The 25,428-nt window shown below is 38.5% G+C and overlaps 2 protein-coding genes across 2 annotated transcripts; both read left to right on the forward strand.

The window, feature by feature from the left end:
- Nucleotides 1–465: 465 nt before the first annotated feature.
- Nucleotides 466–5,994, forward strand: LOC103985377 (uncharacterized). Its single transcript, XM_009403050.3, has 7 exons — nt 466–593; nt 747–895; nt 1,005–1,138; nt 2,073–2,259; nt 3,149–3,760; nt 4,306–4,479; nt 4,685–5,994. The coding sequence occupies exons 1-7, from the start codon at nt 545–547 to the stop codon at nt 4,859–4,861; spliced, it is 1,482 nt and encodes a 493-aa protein (XP_009401325.2). The 5' UTR covers nt 466–544; the 3' UTR covers nt 4,862–5,994.
- On the forward strand, nt 5,846–24,798 carry LOC135638437 (kinesin-like protein KIN-4C). The gene is made up of 29 exons (XM_065151549.1): nt 5,846–5,948; nt 6,443–6,841; nt 7,134–7,246; nt 9,452–9,595; nt 9,700–9,852; nt 10,086–10,336; nt 11,343–11,527; nt 11,596–11,720; nt 12,114–12,150; nt 12,249–12,340; nt 12,422–12,535; nt 12,604–12,717; nt 13,032–13,118; nt 13,200–13,359; nt 14,131–14,231; nt 14,722–14,820; nt 14,888–15,001; nt 15,079–15,195; nt 15,269–15,349; nt 18,535–18,606; nt 18,693–18,783; nt 18,866–18,897; nt 19,033–19,118; nt 20,297–20,368; nt 20,459–20,686; nt 20,798–20,939; nt 21,744–21,839; nt 22,436–23,059; nt 24,006–24,798. The coding sequence occupies exons 1-29, from the start codon at nt 5,846–5,848 to the stop codon at nt 24,324–24,326; spliced, it is 4,353 nt and encodes a 1,450-aa protein (XP_065007621.1). The 3' UTR covers nt 24,327–24,798.
- Nucleotides 24,799–25,428: the final 630 nt, after the last annotated feature.

The raw sequence follows: 25,428 nt of genomic DNA on the forward strand, positions 1-25,428 counted from the left end.
TATTTTTGTTGCATGGGAAAATTGATGTTTCTCCGCAATCTATAGATTCTCGTGTAGAGTATCCAAGAAAAATATAAATGATCCGATACAAGTTTTTACGATGGATAGATGCATTGGTACATGCTGACTTGTATTATATAATATCATAAAAATAAAAATAAAAAGTTAAATACAGATTGATAAAGATCTATATTTTTTTTTCCTTTTTCGATACTGATCTATATATTGGACGGTTGAGATCAAATCATCGGCTGAGGCTATTGGGCCCAATTCACTCCAACAAACTCAACGGCCCATATTGGCCCAGCATCAGTTCATGGGCTTCAAGGATCCTTTTCTGTTACGAGAATATAACGTAACGGGTGGGATTCTGTTACGAGCATATGACGGAACGTTATTTCGAACCGCGTTATAAGACTTCCATTGCCGCGCTTGGGGAAGGGGCGGTATTATATGCCGCGGAGCAGCAGAAGCGCCCGCACCAACATTTCGAACGCCCAAAATTGAAACCCTTCCCTCGTCGTCGAGGCCGAAAGAGAGCGCCATGGAATCCGGCGGACCCCGAGAAGACGATTTTTCCGGTCGATTCCAAGGTCCTCGATGTGTTCTCCATTCCTTTGTTGAGAGATCCGATGAGAAACCCTTTTGGCCACATTTCCAGTTTTTCATCTGCGATCTGATCTCGTTCGATTTTTGATGATTTTTCCCTTCTTTTGTGATCGTTGCAAGGGTTTCTTTGTTTTCAGGTAATGGGATTCGGCCGATTCAAGGTATGGAATCGGTTGTCGCCACAGTCAGTGGATACCACGGGACGGAGCGGTTTAAGCTCATCAAGCTTATAGCCCAAACTGGAGCTAGTTACACCGGAGCTATGACGAAATCAACTACACATCTGGTGTGTATCTCCACCTGTTTTTTTGTGGATTCTTATGTTAATCGTGCTGGTGATTGCAAATTGTTTGATTGGAGAATGATATGTGGACAGTACTTCGATATGAATGTAGGTGTGTTGGCAGTTCGAAGGTAAGAAGTATGACATGGCGAGAAGAACTGGAGCACATATAATTAGTCACCGTTGGTTTGAGGATTGCTTAAAGGAAAGGAAGCGTCTTCCTGAAGATCCCTATGCCGCACAGAGGTGCCTTTTGTTTATCTTTTTGCTTTGCCATGTTATGTGGATTAATCTGGTGTGTACTAATTTCCACTATGTAGGGCCATCGCCGGCCATATTATCCGTAAGATGTACTTAATAGAACCTTGAGTTGCATTCTGTGGAGTATCCCACTATTCTTTGTTCTTGATAATCCAGTATAGACAATTGACTTGCAAAGTATGAAATAGTATAGATCTCTAGTGAATTATAAATTGATTTTTAAGTCAGGATGATGAGAAATTGTGACAAATAGTTTACGGGCTTCCATATAAAATTGTACATTCTCCCTGTGCTAAATGAGACTTAGAGACAAGAAATATTCCATATGTTCTTGTCTTTGGAGTTCAACAACATACAACTTTACGTAATGAGGTTTTAATTTATGAAATTATCAATTGTGTAACATGGTTCATGTTCTGTATTAGACGATCAACTAAGGATTGCCTTAGTTGGGTGTTGATCGAGGATTGGCACAATAATATCTGCTATATGCTTCATTGATTATGGCATTCAATTCTTGTCAATTCCAATGTTCGTTACATGCCTATACTTGTGCCTGATATTCTGCATGGACAAAATATATGACACATATCCATTACCAATGTTTCTGCCATTCCAACACTATATGTGATGTAGGGTAGCCTGAACATGGAGCAAGCATCGGGATTGATATCATATAACTGAAAAATATTTTGTACCCTGTTTCTTTTTTTTAAGTTCTAAATCTCTTTGAATTGTTTCTTCAATTGATTTTTTAGAATGATATGAATAATTAATCTTTTTTCACTTATCTGTAGATTTAATTGGATTTGAATGGTTTTCACTTTGGACATTCTTTTTCACTCCGTATATCTACAATGTGTCTCAGGCATTTAACATCAATTGTATACTTATTTTTCTGTCACTTGGTTCTTTGCAGTGGACAAGAAACTGGACCCATAACTTGGGAAATGCCTGCCGCTTTGGATACTTCTGGAAAAGGAAAAAGCATCATATCCACAGAACGATGCATGTTATCTGATAATTTCAGTGCATTGAATTGCAGAAACATAGTAGAAATTGATGCAAGTTATCTGGATTGGTCTGACTCACAATTATTACACAAAGTAAGTTGTGAACTTGTGCATTTGCATGGTCCTAGTAACTCAATCTTTGTCCAAGTAGTGTTCTATGCGTTTATGATGGTGTACCTCTGTTGTTGAGTTGTCATCACATGAAATACATTTATAGTTTCTTTGTATTTTGCTTTACTCCAGAATTCTAATTCACTTTTTTAAAGATACTGTAGAACTCAAAGAATTTCGAAGAAATTCCTTTACTGATAAGACTATGTGATATCTACATAATCAAATAAGAGGATACACAGAACTTTTGTTTAAAAAAAATAAATGATGCATTGTATACACACTCAAAATAAATTTGGTGGACAGTATAAGTAGTCAAACAACCTATACCTTATGTTGGCAATTTGCTGCCTGCCACAAATGATAAGAGAGTGGTTTACTCTAAAATACATGTGTACAGTGCTCCCAGTTATTAGGCATGGACACAACCCCTTGCTTCTGGAATGAATACATAAAGCTGTTCCTACTGTTGTCTGAAAGGGCAACAATTGCTACAATATCTTCCAATCAAATATTGTAACAATTTCTCAACATCTTTAAATATGAGCCATTGCTAGTGGCTGATAAGAATTTTACAAAAGTTCAGAATATGCTTCTACAGCTTGTCATTAATAGGTGCATTATCAGAAATGTCCTAAATATGGATAAACTTGACTTAGCTAGTGCTCTATGATCCTTTTAGTAGCTTATGTTTGCATTTACATTCCCTAAACTAAGTTGTAGTTGTGTGCACTTATTTCTCTTAGTTTTTTTGTTTCCTTGTTAGTTTCAACTTCTTTCTATTTAAACAAAATTTGGTTATGTCAATTGTCATGAATTACAACAATTCTATTTTGTCTTGACATAACCATGTTTATCCGATTACATGCAGTGTAGGGAGTCTAGTACATTCCCAAAAGTGTGCTCATCTAGCAAGAAGAGAAACCTGTTTGATGCTACTCAAGATGTTACTTGTAAACCAACTCGAAGAAGTAATCGCCTTAAGAAGAAAGCATACTGTAATCTTTTGAATTATGTGAGTTTGGGCCAGAAGCAAGGAACTTCTGTAAAGAAATTTAGCAGTCAGGTTGAAATCATTGATCTTGATTCAACCTGTGAAAATACTTCGAGAAGGAGGCTTGGATCGTCATCTCAAGGAAAAACTATGGACTTTATGCTTTCTGATCATGAGGGAAGTGGAATAGAAGGGCTTGAACAGGATGGTGTAGAAGAGCTTAGGAATGACAATATTCTATCTGACAATGGAATATTTTCAGATAATGAGAACTTTGAATGTATAGGTAAAATGCTTGGTTCTTCAGAAAATGCAAGGAATGATAATGAATGCCATAAAGAAGGTGAAAATCTTTATGAAGCAGGTGCCTACAAGCAAGCAGAGTTATCGTGTGTTATATGCTGGACAGAGTTTAGCACGACAAGGGCTGTTTTACCTTGTGGGCATCGCTTCTGCTACTCCTGCATTCAAGGATGGGTTGACTGTTTGGTATGTAGTTGTAAACTTTTCTAAGCATTTAAAATTTTCTTGCACATTTATCATAATAATTGCATATATCGTGTTTCTACAACCACAAGTAACCCTTGATTTGCTACACCTAGCAATCAACCTTTTTTTGGTTGTGGTCCTTTTGGATGTGTTTGGATGTCTAAAGAAATAATATTTATTAAAGCAGTTTCTTTACTAACTTTTTTTATACTTTTTGAGTTTTGACAAACATAGAGGACAAAGTCACCTCTGCCTTCAACATCATCTTTTGGGCCCATCCGAAGGGCAAAATTGTGTGGGGCTCATCCAAAATGAATAATTCCTCGCAATCCTCCATGTTTGCACCAATAAAGACAAAACATGGATCACTTTCTTTCAATTAATGCTGCTAGTGCATACTTTTCTAGGACTAACTGATAAATTTGTTATAATGAGAAATAAAATGCGCCATGATATATGGTTAATATGCATTGTTTGGTAGTATGTCTTTATTTTGGTTTCTATGTGGATGGTGTGTTTTCGGTCTCATAATTATTGTGTTTTAGGCTTCAAGAGGCAAGATTTCGTCATGCCCTCTATGCAAGTCCAGTTTTACAAGCATGAGAAAGATGGACACCTCTACTGATCAGAAGATATATTCTCAAACCATCCCATCTGAATCTTCGAACATAGACATTATTATGGTCTCCAACAATGGAAATGACAGTGCCAGAGCCTCAGTAAGCTTTGTTTTTCACTTTTCTTCTTTCTGCATGACAATCCATAACATTGAGTGATCATTTTCATCGCACTGTTCTTCCAAGCCTACACAGTACACTGTGATGCACTTCATTCTGAAATTGATATATCAGCAGATAAATTTTCAGTTCATTTTACCTTGATAAGATTTCTTATATTTAATCAACCATTCTCTTGTTGATTCAGATGCCCATGGATCCTGCTTGTTCTGAATGCCACAACCGTGAACCAGAAGATCTTCTTCTTTGCTGCTGCATCTGCCAATCTCAGTGGGTACACTCTTACTGCTTGGACCCTCCAGTGTCTCCATGGACCTGCATCCACTGCAGGGATCTCCGAACACTTTATCAGCGTTTCCGCTGATATGAAGGTTCCTGATGCAATTATAGTAGTTCTAGACATTTTTAATGGGAGGAAAGCGTGATTTTAATGGGAAGAAATCAGCTAACAGTTGTATAATAACAACCCTACGTGAAGGGAGGTCAGATTGATGGATCTGTAATAAAAAAGCCTTCTCTATCAGTGGTTCTTAAAGAACAAGCAAATGTGATTTCCATGATATTTGTCCCTCTTTGGTAGAAATTACAAGCAATATCGGATTGGTATGGAAGAGCAATTAGAGCTGGAGTTTCTGATGTATCAATTTGTTGGAATATATTAATCTGAGAGAAAGGGAGGGAGGAGAGACAGTCAATATATTTGGTGACGTGCAACCAAAAGCATGGAAAGGAATTTGCTGCTACTCCATAAGTTGGAATATATTTGGTTTCCCTTCCCCTTGAAGAGGTCTGCTTGCAGGAGAGTGGTTGGAATCCTGTGGGAATCAAGCAACAGGCAGCCAGACACTGCTGTTGCCTCAGAAGCACTCAATCCATATAGTTTTAGTTCCATTGGTTGTGTTTGCTAATAGCAGTTGCTTGAAAGCAACCTTAAAAGAAAGACATCAGTGTTATCCATGGTCATGGACAAAGTTGTCATGAAACAAATGCCAAAGGTGTCAAAAGTTGGCCCACATTGAACATAATTTTGGGGAGCTGTATCTTCCCCAACTGTGAACAATGTTGCAGAGCAGCAGTGCAGTGATACCTGCATCTATCCAGATGTTCTAATCTGTTTCTGAACTGTTGCTGCAAACCTGGCAGCTGGAATGTGGTTGCTGGGTTTGCTGTGACCTTGACACAACAATAATTGCCTCTTACTTTCTTCAGCATCAAGTGAAATATATTTTTGTGGCATCTTAAACAATGTACTTATAACTTGAAGAAGAAGGCTGTCATTCCATGACAATCTCATGTATTGGACTGGACTGTCTAGGATGATGAATCACCCTCGAAACCTTTCTGGATGATGTGTCCCTATGGTCTCTTCTTGTATCTGGACACGTGTTCCCTGCTTTCTGCCAGTACAGTTGCTGCTATGCCTACCGAATCAACCCTGGAAGCCGCCAGGGGTGATGTGGATCTGGTGCAGTCGGATTCCCAAGAATGAGCTGTTATGGTCTCCTGGACAGAGATGGCAGAATAATTAATTGTAATTATTACTAATTATACTTCATTGTTATTATCATTAAAGTTAATATGGAAACATTATTAATAAAGTTCAACCCACCCTACCTTTGTCGCTCTCATCACGAGGTGGCTGATGACGAAGAAGAGAAGCTAATGGTTAGGGCTTCTCCATCAAGAGAACCTACCTCTCCTTCTTCCTCTTCCTCTCATGCCCTTCGAATCCCATCCTTAATTCCCGTTGATCGGTTCCTCTCCACCGACACTTGGTAAATCCAGTCGATCTGATCTGATCTGATCGTCCATGGAGTCGACGGCGATCCCTCTGGAGGCCACCGACGACCAATCGACCTCCGTGGACGCGATGTTCTCCCGCCGACGCTTCTGCTGCTGCTGCATCTGGTCCGCGCCCCGCCCCTCCTCCTCCTCCTCATCTGAGTCGTGGCAGCGGATCCACGCTGGCGGCGGCGGAGGTGGCGCGGGAGACGACCGCCGGTGGTGGAGACGGGTGGTGGGGGCGGTGATGAAGGTGCGGGAGTGGTCGGAGCTGGTGGCGGGTCCGCGGTGGAAGACCTTCATCCGCCGCTTCAACCGCAACCGGCACAGCGGTGGCGGCGGCGGAAGCTGGAGGATGGGGTCGGCGAAGTTCCAGTACGACCCCCTCAGCTACGCCCTCAACTTCGACGAGGGCCACGGCGGGAGCCCAGAAGGGGACTACGCGGGCTACCGCGACTTCTCCGCCCGGTTCGCCGCCCCGCCGGCGTCGGCCTAATCGTCCGTAGATCTCGGACCTCTCCTCTTCGCCTCTGTCGCCGCCGATCGGGCGGCGCACGCAGTGGTGGGCTCCACTTGTCCTTTTCTCCAGTAAAAAGACATTATATATATATATATATATATATTTATATATAGTATTATTAGCATTCGTCAGTGGTGGGATCTATTTGTCCTTTTCTCGAGTAAAAAGATATATATATATATATATATATATATAATATTTAGTATTATTAGCTGTTGATTGGTTGTATCAAATTGATTGCGAGAATTAGCTACAAAAAATCGTGTAAGTTGCTACATATTGTGTGCATTCATTTATATGTATAATTAGCCGTTTGTTTCTGAATGAACGGTAGATCGAACGGTCGCGAAGGTGCGAAGAAGGTTTTCGGGGTCCAACCATTGCTCAGCTTTTGCGGCTTCTGAACAGTGCCCCCGCTCGAACTCCTCAACTCCAATAACAAGAGAGGTAAATAATCATGCACATTAGATTCTACGAGTAGTTTAATAGACTACCATCATGTAGACTATCTTATGCAATAATTTCGTAGCATTAATATTGATCCTAAAAGGACATTTCAGTGCATAGGATGACTTTGAAGAGGGATAATGTATTTATCGGGAAAAGCATAAATAGACAACATTCCTATGTATCAATCTAGTCGATAAAAAGTGACATCAATGATAACATCATATAAAATGATGGTAATAGTTGTTGTGGTAAGCAACATTGAGCCGTGGCCTCGGGGCCGACGCAGCTCGGTTCGGGTCTAGATGACGGGGTCGTCGTTTCCTCTGGGCAAGAGCTTCCCACCTGCACGTCCGGTGGGGACCTTCGACTTCGCACCTGCACAAAGGGCGGGTCAGAGTGCTCGACCTGACCCCTCCGACGATCAAGTTAGTTGGTGTGAAGGGGGGGTTCATATGAAGAAGTTTTTTGTGTGTGTCTGTTTTTTCTTCCTCTCTACCGTTCAGAATGCGAGGGTATTTATAGAGAAGCTTACTGTTTCCTGATGTGCCCGCTTGCAGGGGGCAGACTGGTAGCGTATGACATTACCGTTTGGCGTGGTGTGAGGGACCGAGCTTGAAAATGGTGTTAATGTGTCTCAGTCGGCGTTGACCTGGTGTTGTGAGGCGTCATTTGGGACGATTGACGTCATGCGAGTCTTATCGCAGTTATTATCCTCATCAATAGTTTGACTGATCCTAAATTTGCTATATATATATATATATATATATATATATATATATATATATAATAGGAAGTGATGAAAGGACTTGATCTTACATTGATCTATCAAGATTATTGAAAAAGATCTCAAAAATAATATTTTTGGGTCTAATGCTCGAAAAATAAATATGTGGACGTGATGATTTCATTATAATTTCCATTATTTCTTACACCCATAGACGTACATCGACCAAATTATTGCATTACATGACACCTATAACAATATTGTGTTGCAATTATTGGTCGGCCCATGGACAGATCACAACGCTCGTCTCAAGATTCGTGCCCGTTCTTTTAATTCATGCATCGAGTCATCTAATTCGTTGACGAGCACGAATTTTGATGCAAGACTATATTTCGGCGGATCGGCCTACTTTAGGGGCGTTATTGTCAGTTCACGCAGTTTGAATTTGAATCCGAGGAGGACAATGCCCGTTATCTCGTAGATAAAGACAAAAAGCACATGATACATTTAGTTCGGGATAAGGGCAACCTCGTCACTTTACCGGTTTCATCGGATCGACAAATAGAGGCCTTGTTCATGTTAGGGGCATTGTTGTCATTCAACGCTTCGACACATCAATAAATAGGGGTCGGGATCTCACGTGAGACCCTCTCAGATCGGGGGCTCTGGTCACGTGACACCCTATTTTTCGAATTCCCCGAGCGGGCGCTATTCCATTTCGCTTTCTCCCATCGCGAAGACGAGCGAAGAGAAGAGCGGCGAATCGGCGAAACTCCAACCCTAGTTTCGATCCATTCTTCCCGCATATTCCTCCAAAGGTGGTGATCCCTTCCCCCCTCCTTCCGATCTATGATCGAATCCTCCCAATCGTTTCTCCTTTGAGTGTCGAGGATTGCTGCGGTTTCTGGGCTCGTGGTGCTGCCGAGAGAGCTGGTGATGGAGAGCCCGGAGGAGGCCAAGGCGCCGAACAAGGAATGCGTCAAGGTGGCCGTCAATGTGCGGCCGCTTATCACGACGGAGCTCCTCATAGGGTGTACCGACTGCGTCACCGTCGTTCCCGGGGAGCCCCAGGTTTTGATCTGGCGAACTTTGAGCTTTACGTTCTCGGGCTCCGGTTTTTGTTTTGTTGTTCTTTCTCATCGCACGAATGGAACAGGTACCACGTGTTGGTTCGCAAGTTTTATTCGCGTTTGAGGGGTTTCGTGATAATTCTCTGTTTGCCCTGAATCGTCTCTATAGGAGATCTCCTTTTCGTCATCCTTCTCATGGGTCTGCTGTTGCTGTTGCTCTTCTTGGAATGTTTTAGCCTTTTTCCTTTGAAATGGTGGTTTCCGCTGCTACTTATGTAAATCCTTATTCTGGATTTTCCTTTGGGATTCTATCGACGAGAGTAATTTTAGTCTGTTTAAGATATAATTTATAGATTTTTGGTTATGATAACATCACAAATTGCTGGTTATTCTCCCTGTGGGTTACAGGTTCAAATTGGATCTCATGCATTTACGTTTGATCATGTTTATGGGAGTTCAGGGTCTCCCTACTCCATTTTCAAGGAATGTGTTCTTCCTTTGATTGATGCCCTATTTCATGGATACAACGCCACCGTCCTTGCATATGGGCAGGTACTTCATTCTTATCTTAATGCTGCCATCACTCGTTTTCCATTACTACTATTGTTTACTTTTGTTCTCTCTTCTGATATATAAGCCCATTGTTTCATTTACAGACGGGTTCAGGGAAGACCTACACGATGGGAACTAACTATACGGGCGAAGGTAACTGTGGGGGGATTATACCAGAAGTAATGGACACGATATTTACAAAAATTGATGCTCTGAAGGACAGAACAGAATTTCTAGTTAGAGTATCTTTTATTGAGGTGTGTCAGAGAATCTTTTTCTTTACCATAATAGTTTTCTTCCATAACTAAGTTTATGTAACCTTTAAAGTCCAAGGGTTTGTCTACTAATTACAAACTGCAGCTTATTCCTTTTATCTTCCTTATTTTGATATTGGGATTTGTTGCACCTCATTAGATTCTCCCTTGAACTAGAAAATAAAGTATTTTTTGTGTCACTAAATTGTTTCTTGAACTTGGTTTTACATGGGCAGATTTTTAAGGAGGAAGTCTTTGATTTGTTAGACCCACAATCTCATGCTGCTATGAGAACTGAGGTTGCATCAATAGCCAAGCCAACCTTGTCTAGAGCTCCCATTCAAATCAGAGAGACAGCAGCTGGTGGGATAACACTTGCAGGTGTTACCGAAGCTGAAGTCAGATCAAAGGAGGAGATGGCATCATATTTAACTCGTGGATCCATTTCTCGTGCTACTGGAAGTACGAATATGAATAGTCAATCAAGGTTGGATTTCATCAGCTAACCTTCTAACCAAGTATTGTCATTTTGTGCATTGGTTCCAACTTGTATGATTTCATTAGCAGTCTTTGGTTTTACTGGCGTGAAGAAGACAGAGTGTTATTTTGTACACACAAGGCAGGGTATAAGACCCCATACCAATGTCAGATATACGAGTATGAATTGATGGTAGAGAAAAACATGCTTTTAACATTTAAGTGAATATTTGTTGCTGCATCTAATATTCTATTAGATTGTCAGATATCTCTTGAAACCACACAAACTAGTGTGCCATAACTCTAGAATGACAAATATAAATGCTATCAAGAATTCTAATATTTAATTATGAATTGATGAATATACTTAAGTACTGCTTCATTGATCCTTCTGAAATTTATAATTGTCAATGAGTTTTCCTTCATGCTTCGTAAATGTTTGGTGTTGCTACGTGCACTAAAATGATCATATCATTCTCTTGTTGTGAGTATTTGATGCTTGATATAACTAATTAGCTCTAAAACATCATGAGGTTTAACTACTGCATAATACTTGTCTTAGAATTTCTCCCTACTGTTGGCAATTTGGCATGAGACATTGCATGTCCAATAGTCCAAGACACATGAAGTTTAAATGTTTAGCAAAAAATCACTATTTTTGTACAGCCAATATTGTAATCTATTGTCATGATACCTGGTGTTGTAGGGACTAGAATTTCAATTATTGATCACATTATAAGGGGGAGAAAATGACAATTTTCATGGCTGAAGGTTCAAGATTGGTTAAATTGGGGACATGATTCCACTTAAGCAAGAAAGAAAATATTTATTTATTTTTGAAATTTATCACATGGTTGCCTGCATCTTCTCAAAAATGATTTGTACATAAAGAACAATCTGTTTGTTACCTCATATATGAATTTTTCTGGAATTCATCTCCTGGTACCCATGTGAATGTATATATTAACTTTGTTTTCACTATTTTATCAATCTTTTTATGTGTTTTTCTTATGTAGTCGCTCACATGCCATTTTCACAATATACATGGAACAAAAGAATGTCAGTCATGAATCACATGGTGGAATGGTTAACAATGAAGCAGCTGGTGATGACATATTGTTTGCAAAGTTCCACCTAGTGGATCTTGCTGGTTCTGAACGTGCAAAACGAACTGGAGCTGATGGACTTCGACTAAAAGAAGGTGATGAAAAATTTTCCTAATTTCTAAACAATAACGTTTAGTGATTAATTATGAACAATGCTCTACAGGCATACATATAAATAGGGGTCTGCTAGCTCTTGGAAACGTGATTAGTGCACTTGGGGATGAAAGAAAACGAAAAGAAGGGGGACACGTCCCATACCGTGATAGCAAGTTGACTCGTCTCTTGCAGGCATGAAATGATAACTTTTTGTTTTGTACTTCTGTTGATTACAAAGTGAACAATATAAGTGTTCACCTAAGGTTTATTTATTTTAAATTCAGATTTTTCCTTCCTTTAATTGAATACTAGGGAAGAGTAGATTAAAGGCCATTTGTTTGTGTTTGCCTATGATATGTCATCTCCATCACATCTGCTATAATTAAATGTAAAATATGTTGCTTAACAGACTTCAATAAACTTAGAAGTCACAAGCATTCCAACATTCGAGTTCACACATTGGGCTTTTTATCCAATTTTCCTTTTAGTATATTTAAGTGCATGTAGACCCATGTAAAAATATGTATATGTATACCCCTTAAGTGAAATACAACTTTTGGTTTTTTGCTGCTGGCTGTTTTGCAGGATTCTCTTGGTGGTAACAGCAAAACAGTGATGATAGGTGAGAATTTCCAACATGCCACATTTTTGGTTGCAACAACAGTTTTCTTTTTGTCTTTTTTATGTGACTAATCTGATATTGATTATATTTGTGTTTAGCTTGCATTAGTCCTGCTGATTCAAATGCTGAAGAGACTATTAATACTCTTAAATATGCCAATCGTGCACGCAATATCCAGAACAAAGCAATGGTATGTTATTTCTTATGCATAAACAAGTTGATAGTTTAATATGCCTCTTCGATGGATCTGACTACACTTCTGATATTATAGATAAACCGTGATCCGGTGGCTGCTGAAATGCAAAGAATGCGTAGTCAACTGGAACAACTGCAATCCGAACTGCTTTTTTGTCGTGGTGGAGGTGCACCGCTTGAGGAACTTCAGGTACAAGATTTAATTGATGCTGCTTAGTTCAAGAAATAGTGTTAAGTCACTAATGATTGTTACTGCAGCTTCTCCAGCACAAAATATCATTGCTTGAGGCAAGCAATGCAGAGCTCCGCCAGGAGCTAAAGGAGCGGCAGGTTACATGCGAGCTCCTAAGACAAAGTGCTCTTGATGCTCAGGTAAATAGAAATTGGATTAACGTACTACAATAACTCATACTGTTTTTTCGAAAGGACGTGAATTTTAAGCTTGTGAAAACTATAGCTGCAGTTATTGTTATGCATTGTATACTATAAACAAAGACTTAAATTTGTTCTAGCTGCATCTTCATAGTTCATATGAATGTTATGCCGTCTGAAGATCCAAATTAAACTCGTCCTATAGGATTATATAGTCTTGAGCGATAATATAGAATGATCCAAATACCTTCTTAGGTTTATAAGTTCAGGTGTTGATTTTCTTCAATCTTATGGAATGGTTCACAATTTTCCAGGTAGAGAAGGACAAGCTGACTTTGAAGATTGAATCAGCTCGTGGTGGAAAATCTTGGGATGAGATCGATAAAATGGAAAAAAATAAGGTACAGAATGCAAGTACCCTTGAGTGATTGACACTTGCTCTCCTGCTCAAGTCTATCTTGTTGTTAAATGTGCTTCTACAGGAATTGGATCTTGTGAAAGGTTACATATCAAAAATTCAAGAGTTGGAAGCAGAGTTGCTGCGAGTTCAAAGCTTTTCTCATCCCTGCAGAAATCTTACTATTGATGCTGATATAGATGATATGGCTTCAGGTTGTGATGAGAAGACTCTTGATGTTTCCAGTGAGTAATTGAGTGTCACTCTTGGACATTTCTTTTTAATCTTAGACATGGTAGCATCAAGTTCCAACAAGAAGACTTATATAATGATTGCCTACATACTTCTCATGTGTATCATGGCACCTAAACTAGTTAATCAAATAAAAACCTGTCCTTTGCCATCATGGTATCCTAAAGGAAGGATCTATGATTGGTATGATATCATACAAAAATTTGAAGCCAGTGAATATTTGCCCATTTATCTAACCTTGCTACAATCTTTATGATTGTGAAACAATTATGTTTTCTAGCTTTCAGATGACATTAAACTAATGAGATCCTTGTTTTCCTTGTGTGTTTAAATTTTAGTTCCATTAGGATCAGGTCTACTTTTGTGTATTCTTCTATTCCATGTATTGAGGAGAAAATGCTAGAATTATTTGTTGAAGCAGCAGCTCAATTACTTTTACGACCAAAAATCTGAAGTTCAAGTTTCAGTCTGAGACCCGTACCAGTCCTTAGCTAAACCAATATAGGTCTGGCATTTATCGGTGTACCAACACATAGTATGTTGGTATACTAGTCAGCATGGACCTAAGAGAAAGAGGGAGAGAAGTCCGAGAGGGGAGAATATTTTCTTATAAAACTGCTATAATTGTTTAAAACTGTTATAATTGCCTTCATTAAAATATTGAGATATAGAAGGATATTTTCTTATAAAATATTGATTAGCTGATATTATTTGTTCCAGATCTATTAATTCAATAAAACTTATTTCATTTATAAATGCTCCAGTTGAAGCAGAAGAAGAAGAAAAGGAGAGGGAACACTCTATGTTACAAGATCAACTTGACAAGGAGATTCAGGAGTTGGACAAACGGCTTGAGCAAAAGGAGGTACCTAACTTGTAATTGTTGAGGTTGATGGTTGTTTAATTTGTTCATGAACTTCAGGATGTTACGTCATATATTTCCATTATGCTGCTCAGCATAAATTCTTTGGAAGATGAAGTTTCCTGTTCAGTAGAAAGACAATGTCAGTGAAGTTTCTGGGAAATAAACCTCCTTGCTCATTGCCAATATTTTTGAATGAAAATAATAGAATTAAAACCTTTCACATTACATCCCAAGGAAAAGAATCTTTTACTTACATACCAAGTTGCCAACTTTAAAATAATTGACAATGATCAAATTTACCATCATAATCAAGAAGGCCTTTCATATCTTCTATGCTTTAAATCTAGTTTACTGATGATGAAATATATTTGCATTTTATGATGGTGCTTTGATTCAAATACATTTTACAATATCGTGTTCAATGTTTGCTTTGCAATGTTGCTAGGGGTAGTCTTTTTATCTCAAACTTCTTTCATTTTTGTTATTGAAGGCGGAGATGAAGCAGTTTACAAGGGTTGATACAACTGTTCTGAAGCAGCATTATGAAAAGAAATTACTGGAGCTCGAGCAGGAAAAGAAATTATTGACGGTAAAATTCTATTTTTTAATCCACTGAGGTTTTTTTTCTTTTCTAAACTATCTTTTTGCAATTCCAGAAAGAGATTGAACATCTTCGTTTTAACCTTTCAAACATGTCATCTACTACTGATGAGAGTGCCCAGAAGCTAAGGGAAGATTATCTTCAAAAGTTGAACATGCTTGAAACTCAGGTTTGTTAATGGGAAATTAGTTTCACACACAATTATTAGTCAGTGCCTCGTGAACTAATATAATTGCTCCTTTTAAGGTATCTGAGTTGAAGAAGAAGCAAGAGGCACAAGCTCAATTGTTGAGGCAAAAACAAAAAAGTGATGAAGCAGCTAAACGATTACAGGAAGAAATTCAGAGGATAAAGTCTCAGAAGGTCTGTATCATATCAGTATGCCATCCACAAGTATTCCAAGTCAATTAATTGCTATCTTTTAATCTATTCATAGGTTCAATTGCAACATAAAATGAAGCAAGAATCTGAACAATTCAGATCTTGGAAGGTTTCACGTGAAAAGGAAGTTCTGCAGGTATTTTGAGTACTGTGATCACACAAAAATTTCAATGATGTTTATCTTATCTCTAGTCTTGTTGAGCTGGATTTGATTGGTTTGCTAGGAAGCTTATTCTGGTGTAATTTATTTGCTTCCTGCAAACAGAAACACATGGTCTACAATAAATTGCTTTAATATAGTTGCAAGACTTTTGTTTGAGTTATGAACTGCAGTACTTTTGTTTTCATGTTGTACAACGTAACTCTTCAAATGCCTAATTTTACCCACCCATGAGCAGAATGACATGTTGTGAACTCTGAATAAACCCATGTGATGTCCAATTAGCTTTGCTTTTGTTAGATTGCCATCTATGGTAAACATCCTCCCTATTGTTAAGTTCAATTAGATAAAAGAGCTGGATCAGTTTCAATCTGCTTCATCAGCACTAGTTTTCTTTCCTATGCCTTGATTTATGTTGGACTTGTTTCCTTTTTTTATCTGCTTTTTATCAAACTTACAAATAAAAATTATATAGAGATGCTCGTAAAAGGCCTAGTTGGTTAATATTTAGATGTCTAGTGTATCTTGTGCAGGATTTTATGTATTTTACTCAGTTGATGAAAAGAAAACAGTTATCCTCCTGCTTATCAATTGCACATCTTGGTTCTGTACAGTGATTGCAAAAGGCGCTCGGGCGCTCGCCTAGGCGCTCGGGCGAGGCGAGGCGAGGCCCGAGCGCCTCGCTAATGTCCTAGGCGGCGTGCTTCAAACAGGCGCCGCCTGGGCGCTCGCCCGAGCCCAGGCGCTGGGCGCTTCGGACGAGCGCCTGGGTAAACCAAGGCGATCGAACCAGAATTTTAGGTCTGGTTCGGTCCTGGTTCGGTTGTTAGTTGGTTTAATCGAACCAACTAAACCGATATAACCCCAACACTAACCTGCTGCCGCTGTCGCTCTCGATCCCGATCGCGATCTCGTCGCTCGCTGCCGCTGCTCCCGCTGCCGCTGCTCGCCGCTGTCGCTGCTCGCGCCTCCCGCGAGCCCTCTCGCTGCTCGCGCCTCCTGCGAGCCCTCCCACTGCTCGCGCCTCCCGCGAGCCTTCTCGCTGCTCGCGTCTCCTGCGAGCCCTCCCGCGAGCCTTCCCGCTGCTCGCGCCTCCCTCGAGCCCTCCCGCTGCTCACGCCTCCCGCGAGCCCTCCCGCTGCTCGCGCCTTCCGCTCCCTTTCCCTTTCCCGCTGCCACTCGCCGCTGCTGCCGCTGCCGCCGCTCACCGCTGCTTCCTCGTTTCTCCATCAGGCTCAGTATACTCTTAATATTAAGTTTATTTGAATTTTGAAATGATTAATTTTCTGTTAATAGATTAATAATATATTATTTTGATTTTAATGTTGTTAATTTTTATTTATTTGAAATTATTGTTATAATTATATTATATATTTTTATAATTTAGATAATTTTAAATAATTATATTATATATTTTTATAATTATATTATATATTTTTATAATTTAGTGTCTCGCTTCGTTCGGGCGAGCGCCTGGGCGAGCGCCTAGCGCCTCGGGCGTTTGTGGACCTTGGCGTCTTTTGGCGCCTAACGCTTTTTAAATCACTGGTTCTGTAGTATACTAATTGGTAATAGCTTGACACTATTGTTCCATAAATTGATTACATGCAGCTGCATGACCAGCTCTTGAAAGTGTATCATATGCTCTTACTCCTAAATAATTTTGTTCTTTGATGGAAATGCTCTTCAGATCACATATTTTATAGTGGATTATATAGATTGGAGAAAAGGTGTATGATAAATATTGGGTTAGTGTCACACATGCTAATTAAGGATTCTAATAGTTGACAATTTTATACTGTAAACCTTGATCATCAAATTCCAACGGTTAATTTGGTTGCTTTTGCTGATTGGATCTTTTTTGGCTTCAAGATTCTTGTGAGTAAATCACTAGCTTTATGAATTGGAATCAGACCTTCAGCCATGAGAAATTTTAATGCTGTTTTACTTAAGGTGTCATTAAGGTCATCTAGCTTCTACATCCAATGTAGCATCAATAAAAAGATGGAAACAAGCAGTTGATGCATTAGAAATTATCAGCAACAACAGAGGAATAGAATAATGACAGTTGCCAGTTTACCAATCTCAGTGCAGGCAAAAAAGCCAATGGAAAGGTGTGAAGAATAGTACTTCAGTAACCGGAAAAAGAAAAAATTCTTTAAATTATTTGTGGTTGTTGAGCAGATCTACCTTTTCTTAGTCATCTGATTTCTGTTGTCAGATGTTATAGACTGGATGGAAAACATGAGGAGTCAAGATATCTTTGGATTATTTGGGTACAAATAGCTGTTACTAAGCCATTAATGGATTAAAGATGCTCATAATTCAATATATGTACAATGTCTAAGTTCCTTATTGGCTTGATTAATTGCTGCTCAGGAAATTGAGCAACTGTCTATTTTTCACCGCTCTTTTTTACTACTTTGGAATCTAGTTTCTAATTATTCCAGCTACGGAGTAAATTTTACATGTCTGGAGGAAGCTGATGGTTGCTGGTCCTTTTGATGAACTTGGACATGTATGATATGAATCATATGATTACTGAAGGAAGTGCTCAAATCAAATTGGAATACCATAGATGAGTGGCAGAACTTGTGTCTGAAAATTTGGAGCACATTGTCCAAAATTTTGTTCTCACTCTTGCTCATGCTGTGGTTAATGATGATTTGACTTTACACGATTATCCTATGAGAATGGTGAAGACATATAGTCACCATACACATGCTGTTCTAGTACCTTCAATATTTATTAGAGACCATCTTACTTGGTGGTGAACCCATTAGATAGGACAAGAAACATGATCTGTATTGTGATTCCTACATTGGGAAATGCTGATTAGTTGTCATGGATTTAGTTGTATTTTTCTCATTGATGATAAAGAAAATGCCTTTGGATTTCCTCAAACTAAAAATATTGTATCCTCTTCTTGTTTGACAGTATGTATCAGCTAGTTTTGTTACCTTTCACATTGCATCATTTGGTTGCTATGTCTTGTTGATTAACAACAGTAATAATATACTGCTACCTCTTGTTGTTATTTATATTCTTTTTATTTTTCATTTGGTGGTCTCACTCTAAATCGAGTGCTGTTAATTTATTCGTTCCTAAATCCACTGCCATACAATGTTTTGCTGATTAAATCGAATACCTTCTTTAACTAGCTCAAGAAAGAAGGCCGAAGGAATGAATATGAAATGCACAAGCTCTTGGCTTTGAATCAGAGGCAAAAGATGGTAAAAATGCACCTTTTGAAGAGGTCCTTAATTTGGTTCCTTCTAACATAATCTAAATTTACCATATCACTTGGTTCTGCTTGAAGGTCTTGCAGCGGAAGACTGAAGAAGCTGCTTTGGCCACCAAAAGACTGAAGGAGCTACTAGAAGCGAAGAAGTCTACTCGTGAGGCATCTGGTAAGTTAACCATATGTGAATTGATATTAGTAATCACATAATCCACTTTTTTTTACTAAACTCTGTTCATGATTATACTCAGCTATTGGCAATGCAAATGGCCCTGGCATTCAGGTACTAGAATGGAATTAGCAGTTCTTTTTTTAATGGAAAATTGACTATCTCTTTAACTACACTGTGAACTCTCTTAATCACAGTAATTTGGTTTTGTATTCACTTTTTGATTAATGAACCCCCGTTAAATTGAAGGTATTGGTGCATGCTATAGAGCATGAACTTGAAGTAACCCTAAGAGTACATGAAGTTAGATCGGAGTATGAGAGACAAATGAAAGAGTAAGAGCTAATCTCTTCTTGTTTATCTTTTTTCTGTTCATTCTATCTCTGCATCATTGCTAGGCTATAGAATAGATAAACTGCAATGCTTCATTTATTTAGAATGTTTACTTGCCTTTAGTTTCAAAACTATAACCAGGACTTGTGATTCTATTATGGGGCCCCATTAGAGGGCTGTATAAATTAGATGCAAAAATATGTAAGATACTGATCTAAACAAAGTGGGTTTGCTCATACTGACTACCAGCAGAATAAATGCCTGTTTGACAGAAACAGCCAAAATGTGCTGCAACTGGGTTCAACAGACTGACACTTTTAGTGGTTCACAGGAAATCAATATCCTTTCCAGTTAGTTGAATTGTCCAGCTCTGTTGACTCACTAATCATTTAAGAAGACCTCACCGAACTCTAGTGTCATCTAATGGTCCGGTTAGTATATAGAATTCAGGTAGTCTAGAAAGAATCATTATCACTTAGTAATTGAATGCCTGACATTTGTGTAAACAGTTGTCTTTTAATTGGATAGAAGAAACTTGAAAGCGAAGAGTGGGGCTACATTACCACACTTTTGAACTTGAGAACATTCCAAGCTTGTGGTCCTTATATTTGAGCATTGCAAGTTATTTCGATAAAGCATTGATGACCATATCTCATGACATTGCATGGTTTGCTAGCATACTATGTAGCATTTGCAATATACAGACTGGGTACACAGTTGGCAGATGCCCATGCTCAGAATACACCAATAGGCATATTACATAAAAATTCTTTTCTCGATGATGGGTAGGTTATTTGGGATATTGGATGAAAAGAAGCTATGGGATATTATCTTTCTGAAATTACTAGTACATCCATTCAATGGACCATAGATTCCTTAAGAGGTCTTTCCTTGCAATGCCTTTTTGCATCAACATGGATCTGCTGTAGAGTTAAGGCTGAGAAGCTTTACAAAAGATCTGCAAAACTTCAGGATCAGTTGACATAAATTTTAAGAGTCATCTCCTACAGCACAATACGACTCAATTGCAAGAAATCATTTATAGGAGTTGTTCATGTGCAACATGCTCTGTATACTTTAAAATTTATACAGAAAATTTGATCGCTAACAGAAAAGTGGGTTCGTAAGATGTGCTTTTTGATCACTTATATCATTTATTATTTCTTTTTCCTATGTTCAGAAGAGCTGCCATGGCTAAAGAGGTAGCAAAGCTAAAGGAAGAATCTGAAACGCTTAAGCAGAAAATAATAAGGTTTGTTCTCTATAGTTGTTCATTGCTTTGTGCTTATATTTCTTTGTTTTGTATACATGAATTTTGACCTGACTAATTGTTTAATATTAGTGATAGTCCGCAGACAATGTCTCCAAGTGCTCGAGATTCAAGGATTGTAGCACTTGAAAACATGTTAAAAACTTCATCTACTGCTCTGGTTTCAATGGCCTCACAATTGTCAGAAGCTGAGGAGCGTGAACGTGTTTTTAGTGGTAAAGGACGATGGAATCAAGTCAGATCACTTGCCGATGCTAAGAATCTAATGAATTATTTGTTTAACTTGGCATCATCCTCTAGGTATGCAAGGTTCTCTGGCACATTGATTTGTAATCTGCATAACATAATAAGAGTTCGAAACATAATTTTTTTTCTTCTTAGAGGAAAATTTGAATTGCTACGATCTTGTAGGTGTGAATTGCGTGATAAGGAGGTCAGTTGCAGAGAGAAGGATTCTGAAATAGCTGAACTAAAGGACAAGGTGGTCAAACTTAATATCTTGAAGAGACAATTGGAAGAACAACTGCTGGTAGCACATAACCAAAATATGCAGGTTAATTAGTTTTCATATTTTGGTTTTCTATTGAGAACTAATAATTCTGAATTAAATTATTCTTGTTTGCATTTAGGTTCTTTTTCCTTTCCTTTGTCCATTAGTTTTAAAATTTCCAGTTTAACTTGAGAAGAGTTACAAAGAAGTTACTTTCTGTATGACCAGGCCATTTTATGATTCAATCAACTTTTTTTCCTCACTATATGACCAGGCCACTCTGTCGTTATAAATGAAATTTGACAGTGGAACTTGATTGAATCTAATTTAAAGCTAAGGGGGACAATTGACAGGAACCAATCAAATTTGTCCCATAGCTTAAGAACAAATGGTGTAAACGCAGATTAGTTAGCCATAAGATATCATCAGCTTTAGCCTGATTACAACTGTAGCAAGCATTCAAAAATGTTGTTGTGTACTCATATGCAAAAAAAATATTCTGTTTTTTTTTTCCTTCCTTCAGTTAAAATTTTTATAGGGTTCTTCTTATAGGCAAAGGTACTAGCATTCTGGATGCTTATTTTATTTTCTATTACACATCTCCAAATTGTTTCTCCAAGGAACCTGCAGCTCGATGGTCATAACCTTGCTCATGCCTTCACTTTCTAATCATGAAACCAGGGATGTCTTACTAGGCATAGTTAATTCAACATCTTGACCACGTAACCTTGAATCATCAAATAATTTTTTCTTCATTTTATAATTTGGGTTGTTTAATTGCAAATGGTCTTTTTGTATTCACATGACTTATGTATTTTATGGATTGTCTCTTTGTCTAATGGCATTTTCATTTTAACATTTAAACAGATATTATCTATTAAGAATGTGAAGAAAACTACTGGAATTTCTGGAACTGACATAGGTGTCTCCAAGGAAGACAAGCTTTCTGATGTTATACATAAGGTACCTTCTACAAATCAGCTATCAATAGTTGCTACATGGTGTTGCTATGTTTTCCCAATTTTCTCAAAAGACATGATGCTTATTAATGTTGGTAATGATCAAGCTGTCTAAATTTACTTGACTGGCATTACTGTTCACAACTGTTATTAGTATTAACAAGTTCCATTTACTGTACTGAGAGGTTCTCAAAAAATTATTAATTCTGTTGTCAATTAAATTCAAATTAGTTAAAGACCACTTATGTTGCATAATGAATTTGACATTCATGTCTTTCTCCACTATTATTTTTGTAATTATTTTTATGCATATTCAGTCTAGTAGAAATTTCTACTTCTTAAGACAAGAACATTTATTTGAAAAACAGAAGAAAGAATATTTTTGACTTGGAATTGAGAGATATTTTGTTTCATCTTAAAAACTATTTTGTTCTTATGTCCCATTTCCATGAGACATCAAAAGAATGATTTACATGATTTCATGATTCCTAAGAGCATATTCTTTTACTTCAGCTATCTTTCACCTTTAACGTAACTATCTGATCCGAGTATTCATTCTTGAACATAAATTTTGCCTAATCAATATCTTATTTGGCATAGAATCCACAAAGCATCCGGTGCTCTGGTCATGGTGTCAATAATCTGGATGATATGGATATATCAGACACTGAGATGTCAGATGTGTTCGAGACAGATGCTGAAGCATCAGAGGAGTTTGAATCTGATGTCGCTGATGAAGATTGGATAGAATCTCGAAAGAAGATCAGAAAGAAGCAATTTCAAAACTATCAAAATAGAAAGTCTACTTTGGAAGATAATATTCCTGTAGGGAACTTGTCAGAGAAGCCAAATGAAGAGGGAAAGATCAAGGTTGAAAAGGTTGGGTTTGAACATTGTTGTTCTTGTTCTCGGGTTTCATCCTGTAAAACTAAGAGATGTGAGTGTCGAGCTCTCGGTAGTGTGTGCAGCACCTATTGTGGATGCGTTCCGTCAAAGTGTTCTAACAGAGAAGGTGGGTTGATCAATAGTGATATGGATGAAATATCCAACTCGGAAGCAGCAGAAAGTGGTGGTAGTCTTTCTTCATTTGATCATGTCGATGATGACACTAGCAAATTGGTGTCTGAAGGAACACTACTGCTGCAAAGTGCACTGAGCAAGAATACAACCGAAGAGAAAAATGTAAAATCAAGAAAGCCCTTGTCTGATATTGGCAATAATGTGGTACGTCTGAATTTCCTTTTTTGTTTCTTTTCTTTTAATTTGATGGCTAGTAACCAATAACCATGTAGTGCTAGAATATAATTAATATTACTCTACTTGCTATTTTGTGCAAGGGCTTATTTCTGCTCTTAGTTAAAAAAATGAGCTTTCATTTGTTCTCTACTATCTTCTGTTAAGAGTATATGCATCTAAATATTTAATTATGTTGGAAGTTTAAATGTCTAGCTGTATGTTTATTGACATTAATCTATACCTGTGTTAGGTTGTGGGAAATTTTTCTCTGTTCAATTGCTTTCAATGTGTCTGATAACCAGGACACTAAGATGTGGAGGATTAACACTTGTAGCTGCCATCTCTGCTACAAGAAAATTCCACATTTTGTTTGGTTTTAATGTTGTATGAGCTTTGCTTGACAAGAGAATAACAAGATTTGTCACTCTTCAGATTTTTGTTTTTTTATCTTTCATCAGATAATAGAAATTCTTGGATAGTACTTTTTTTTATATTCCATTTAAACTTGTTTTTGTAGGCTTTCTAAATACTCGTACTAGTTACTTGGCTGAACTCGGCCTAAATGTGTCTAAATTCATTTGATTTTATTGTGCTAAAAACTGTATTTTGTACTAATTCTTTTATCAAAGGTTGAGAGTTCGAAACCTTATCCGATATAATTTTTGAAGATGTTAGCCAGCTTAACTGGTAAATACTTTGATAGTCTATCATAAAGTTCTAGGCTCAAATCCTGCTTTCACCACATATCATTTACAAAATAAAACTTTTTAATTTTTGTACCATTTTTGGATTCTATGAGTCGATGCAATGTGATTTGCAAATTTTTGTGGTCATGCTTAATGCCCTCTGAACCCTAGATTGTCATTCATGACTATTTTTGTTGCAGATTTGGTTGCTTAGATAGCCAAGTACTAACTTATATGCTATGAACCAGATCAACCCAAATGCAGCCAAACAAGGCCGGAGGAAGAAATGGCGTAAATCTACAATTCAGCTTGTTCTAACTGAACCACTTCAATCTTCCTTCCCACAAGACAATGAAGCTCCAAGGTCTAGGGAGGATGTACCTCTAAGACTACCTCGAGCAATGGATTCTACACACCCGGAGAACAATCATCCTCCATTGGGGAACAGGAATTCTGCCAGAGCTGGTGAATCTGTTAATGGCAACAAAGAAGTCAGAGGCATCATTCCACCAAGATCACCAGTTCGGATGCGAAAAGCATCTGATGAGAAAGAGAACCATATGGCATAATTGTGGCCTCAGTCACTCCTCACACTATGCATCTGCTTGGCTATTCAGTGCTCCTAAAATCTCTGTAATGTTCTGACCCAAATGCTGCGTTCACCCACTCGCTGGATCTCGACAGTGTAGCATGAGAGAATTCCCACGGTTTCGGCATTCTACAAATTATAATGATTATTCATATGAAAGAACCAGGAGGATCAATCCTTACAATATGCAGTCTGTGAGATATGCCAAGTTGTATTATGGAAAACCGTACTGATCATTTTTTTCTCTTAGATGCTTTGGTTCTGAAAAATCTGTTGTTCAACAAGTGTGCTGTTGTTGAACATTGACTACGTTCATTAATATTCATCCGATTTCTCCCTGTTATGTCGGGTTGCATACAAGAAACCAAAGTTTGATGGTTCAACTGTGGTATGCTCAATTTGGATGTTTGTTTCATGAACTAGCAAATGATACATACGACTCCATTGATGTACTTACTGGTCTTGATGTGTGGTTCGGATGGATGAGATTTCATGTATTCCTTACTCTTTTAAGTTCCTTGTTTGGTAGGCATCCGACCATAGAAGGTGGCCACGGCGGTCTCATTGGTGATGTCTGGTTCAGGGATCTCTTCGTTCACCTTCACGTACTTCATGCACCACTTCACCAAGCTTCCACCGCCGCCACTGGCCTCCACCTTCATGGCGGCCGTGAAGGTCTTGTAGAAGCTCGCTATCTCGCCGTCGATCACGCCGTAGGAGACCTGCTTGTTCGCGCCGTCCACTTAATCTTCTCCTTCGCTAACGTAACTACTGGAACTCCTGCCAAATCGCAACGACAATTAATTCTACGTGAAATATATCTAGAGAGAGAGAGAGAGAGAGATCACCTTGGGCGTATTTCAAGAGGCGGATGGAACCAGCGCTCTTGCCGTCGCCTTGGACGACTTCGATGGACTGGTACTGCTCAGGGAAGATGTTGGGGAAGAGGTCGGTGGAGCCACGGATGGCGTCCCAGAACTTGCCCGGGGAGGATTTCACCTCCACTTCCGCTTCAGTCTTGGAGAAAGATGAGGATCGCTATGGGAAGAAACCAAGATGAGGCTGTGTACATATAGCTGTCG

This window comes from Musa acuminata, chromosome BXJ3-5, assembly GCF_036884655.1.
Source record: "Musa acuminata AAA Group cultivar baxijiao chromosome BXJ3-5, Cavendish_Baxijiao_AAA, whole genome shotgun sequence".
In the NCBI taxonomy this organism is placed as follows: Eukaryota; Viridiplantae; Streptophyta; class Magnoliopsida; order Zingiberales; family Musaceae; genus Musa; species Musa acuminata.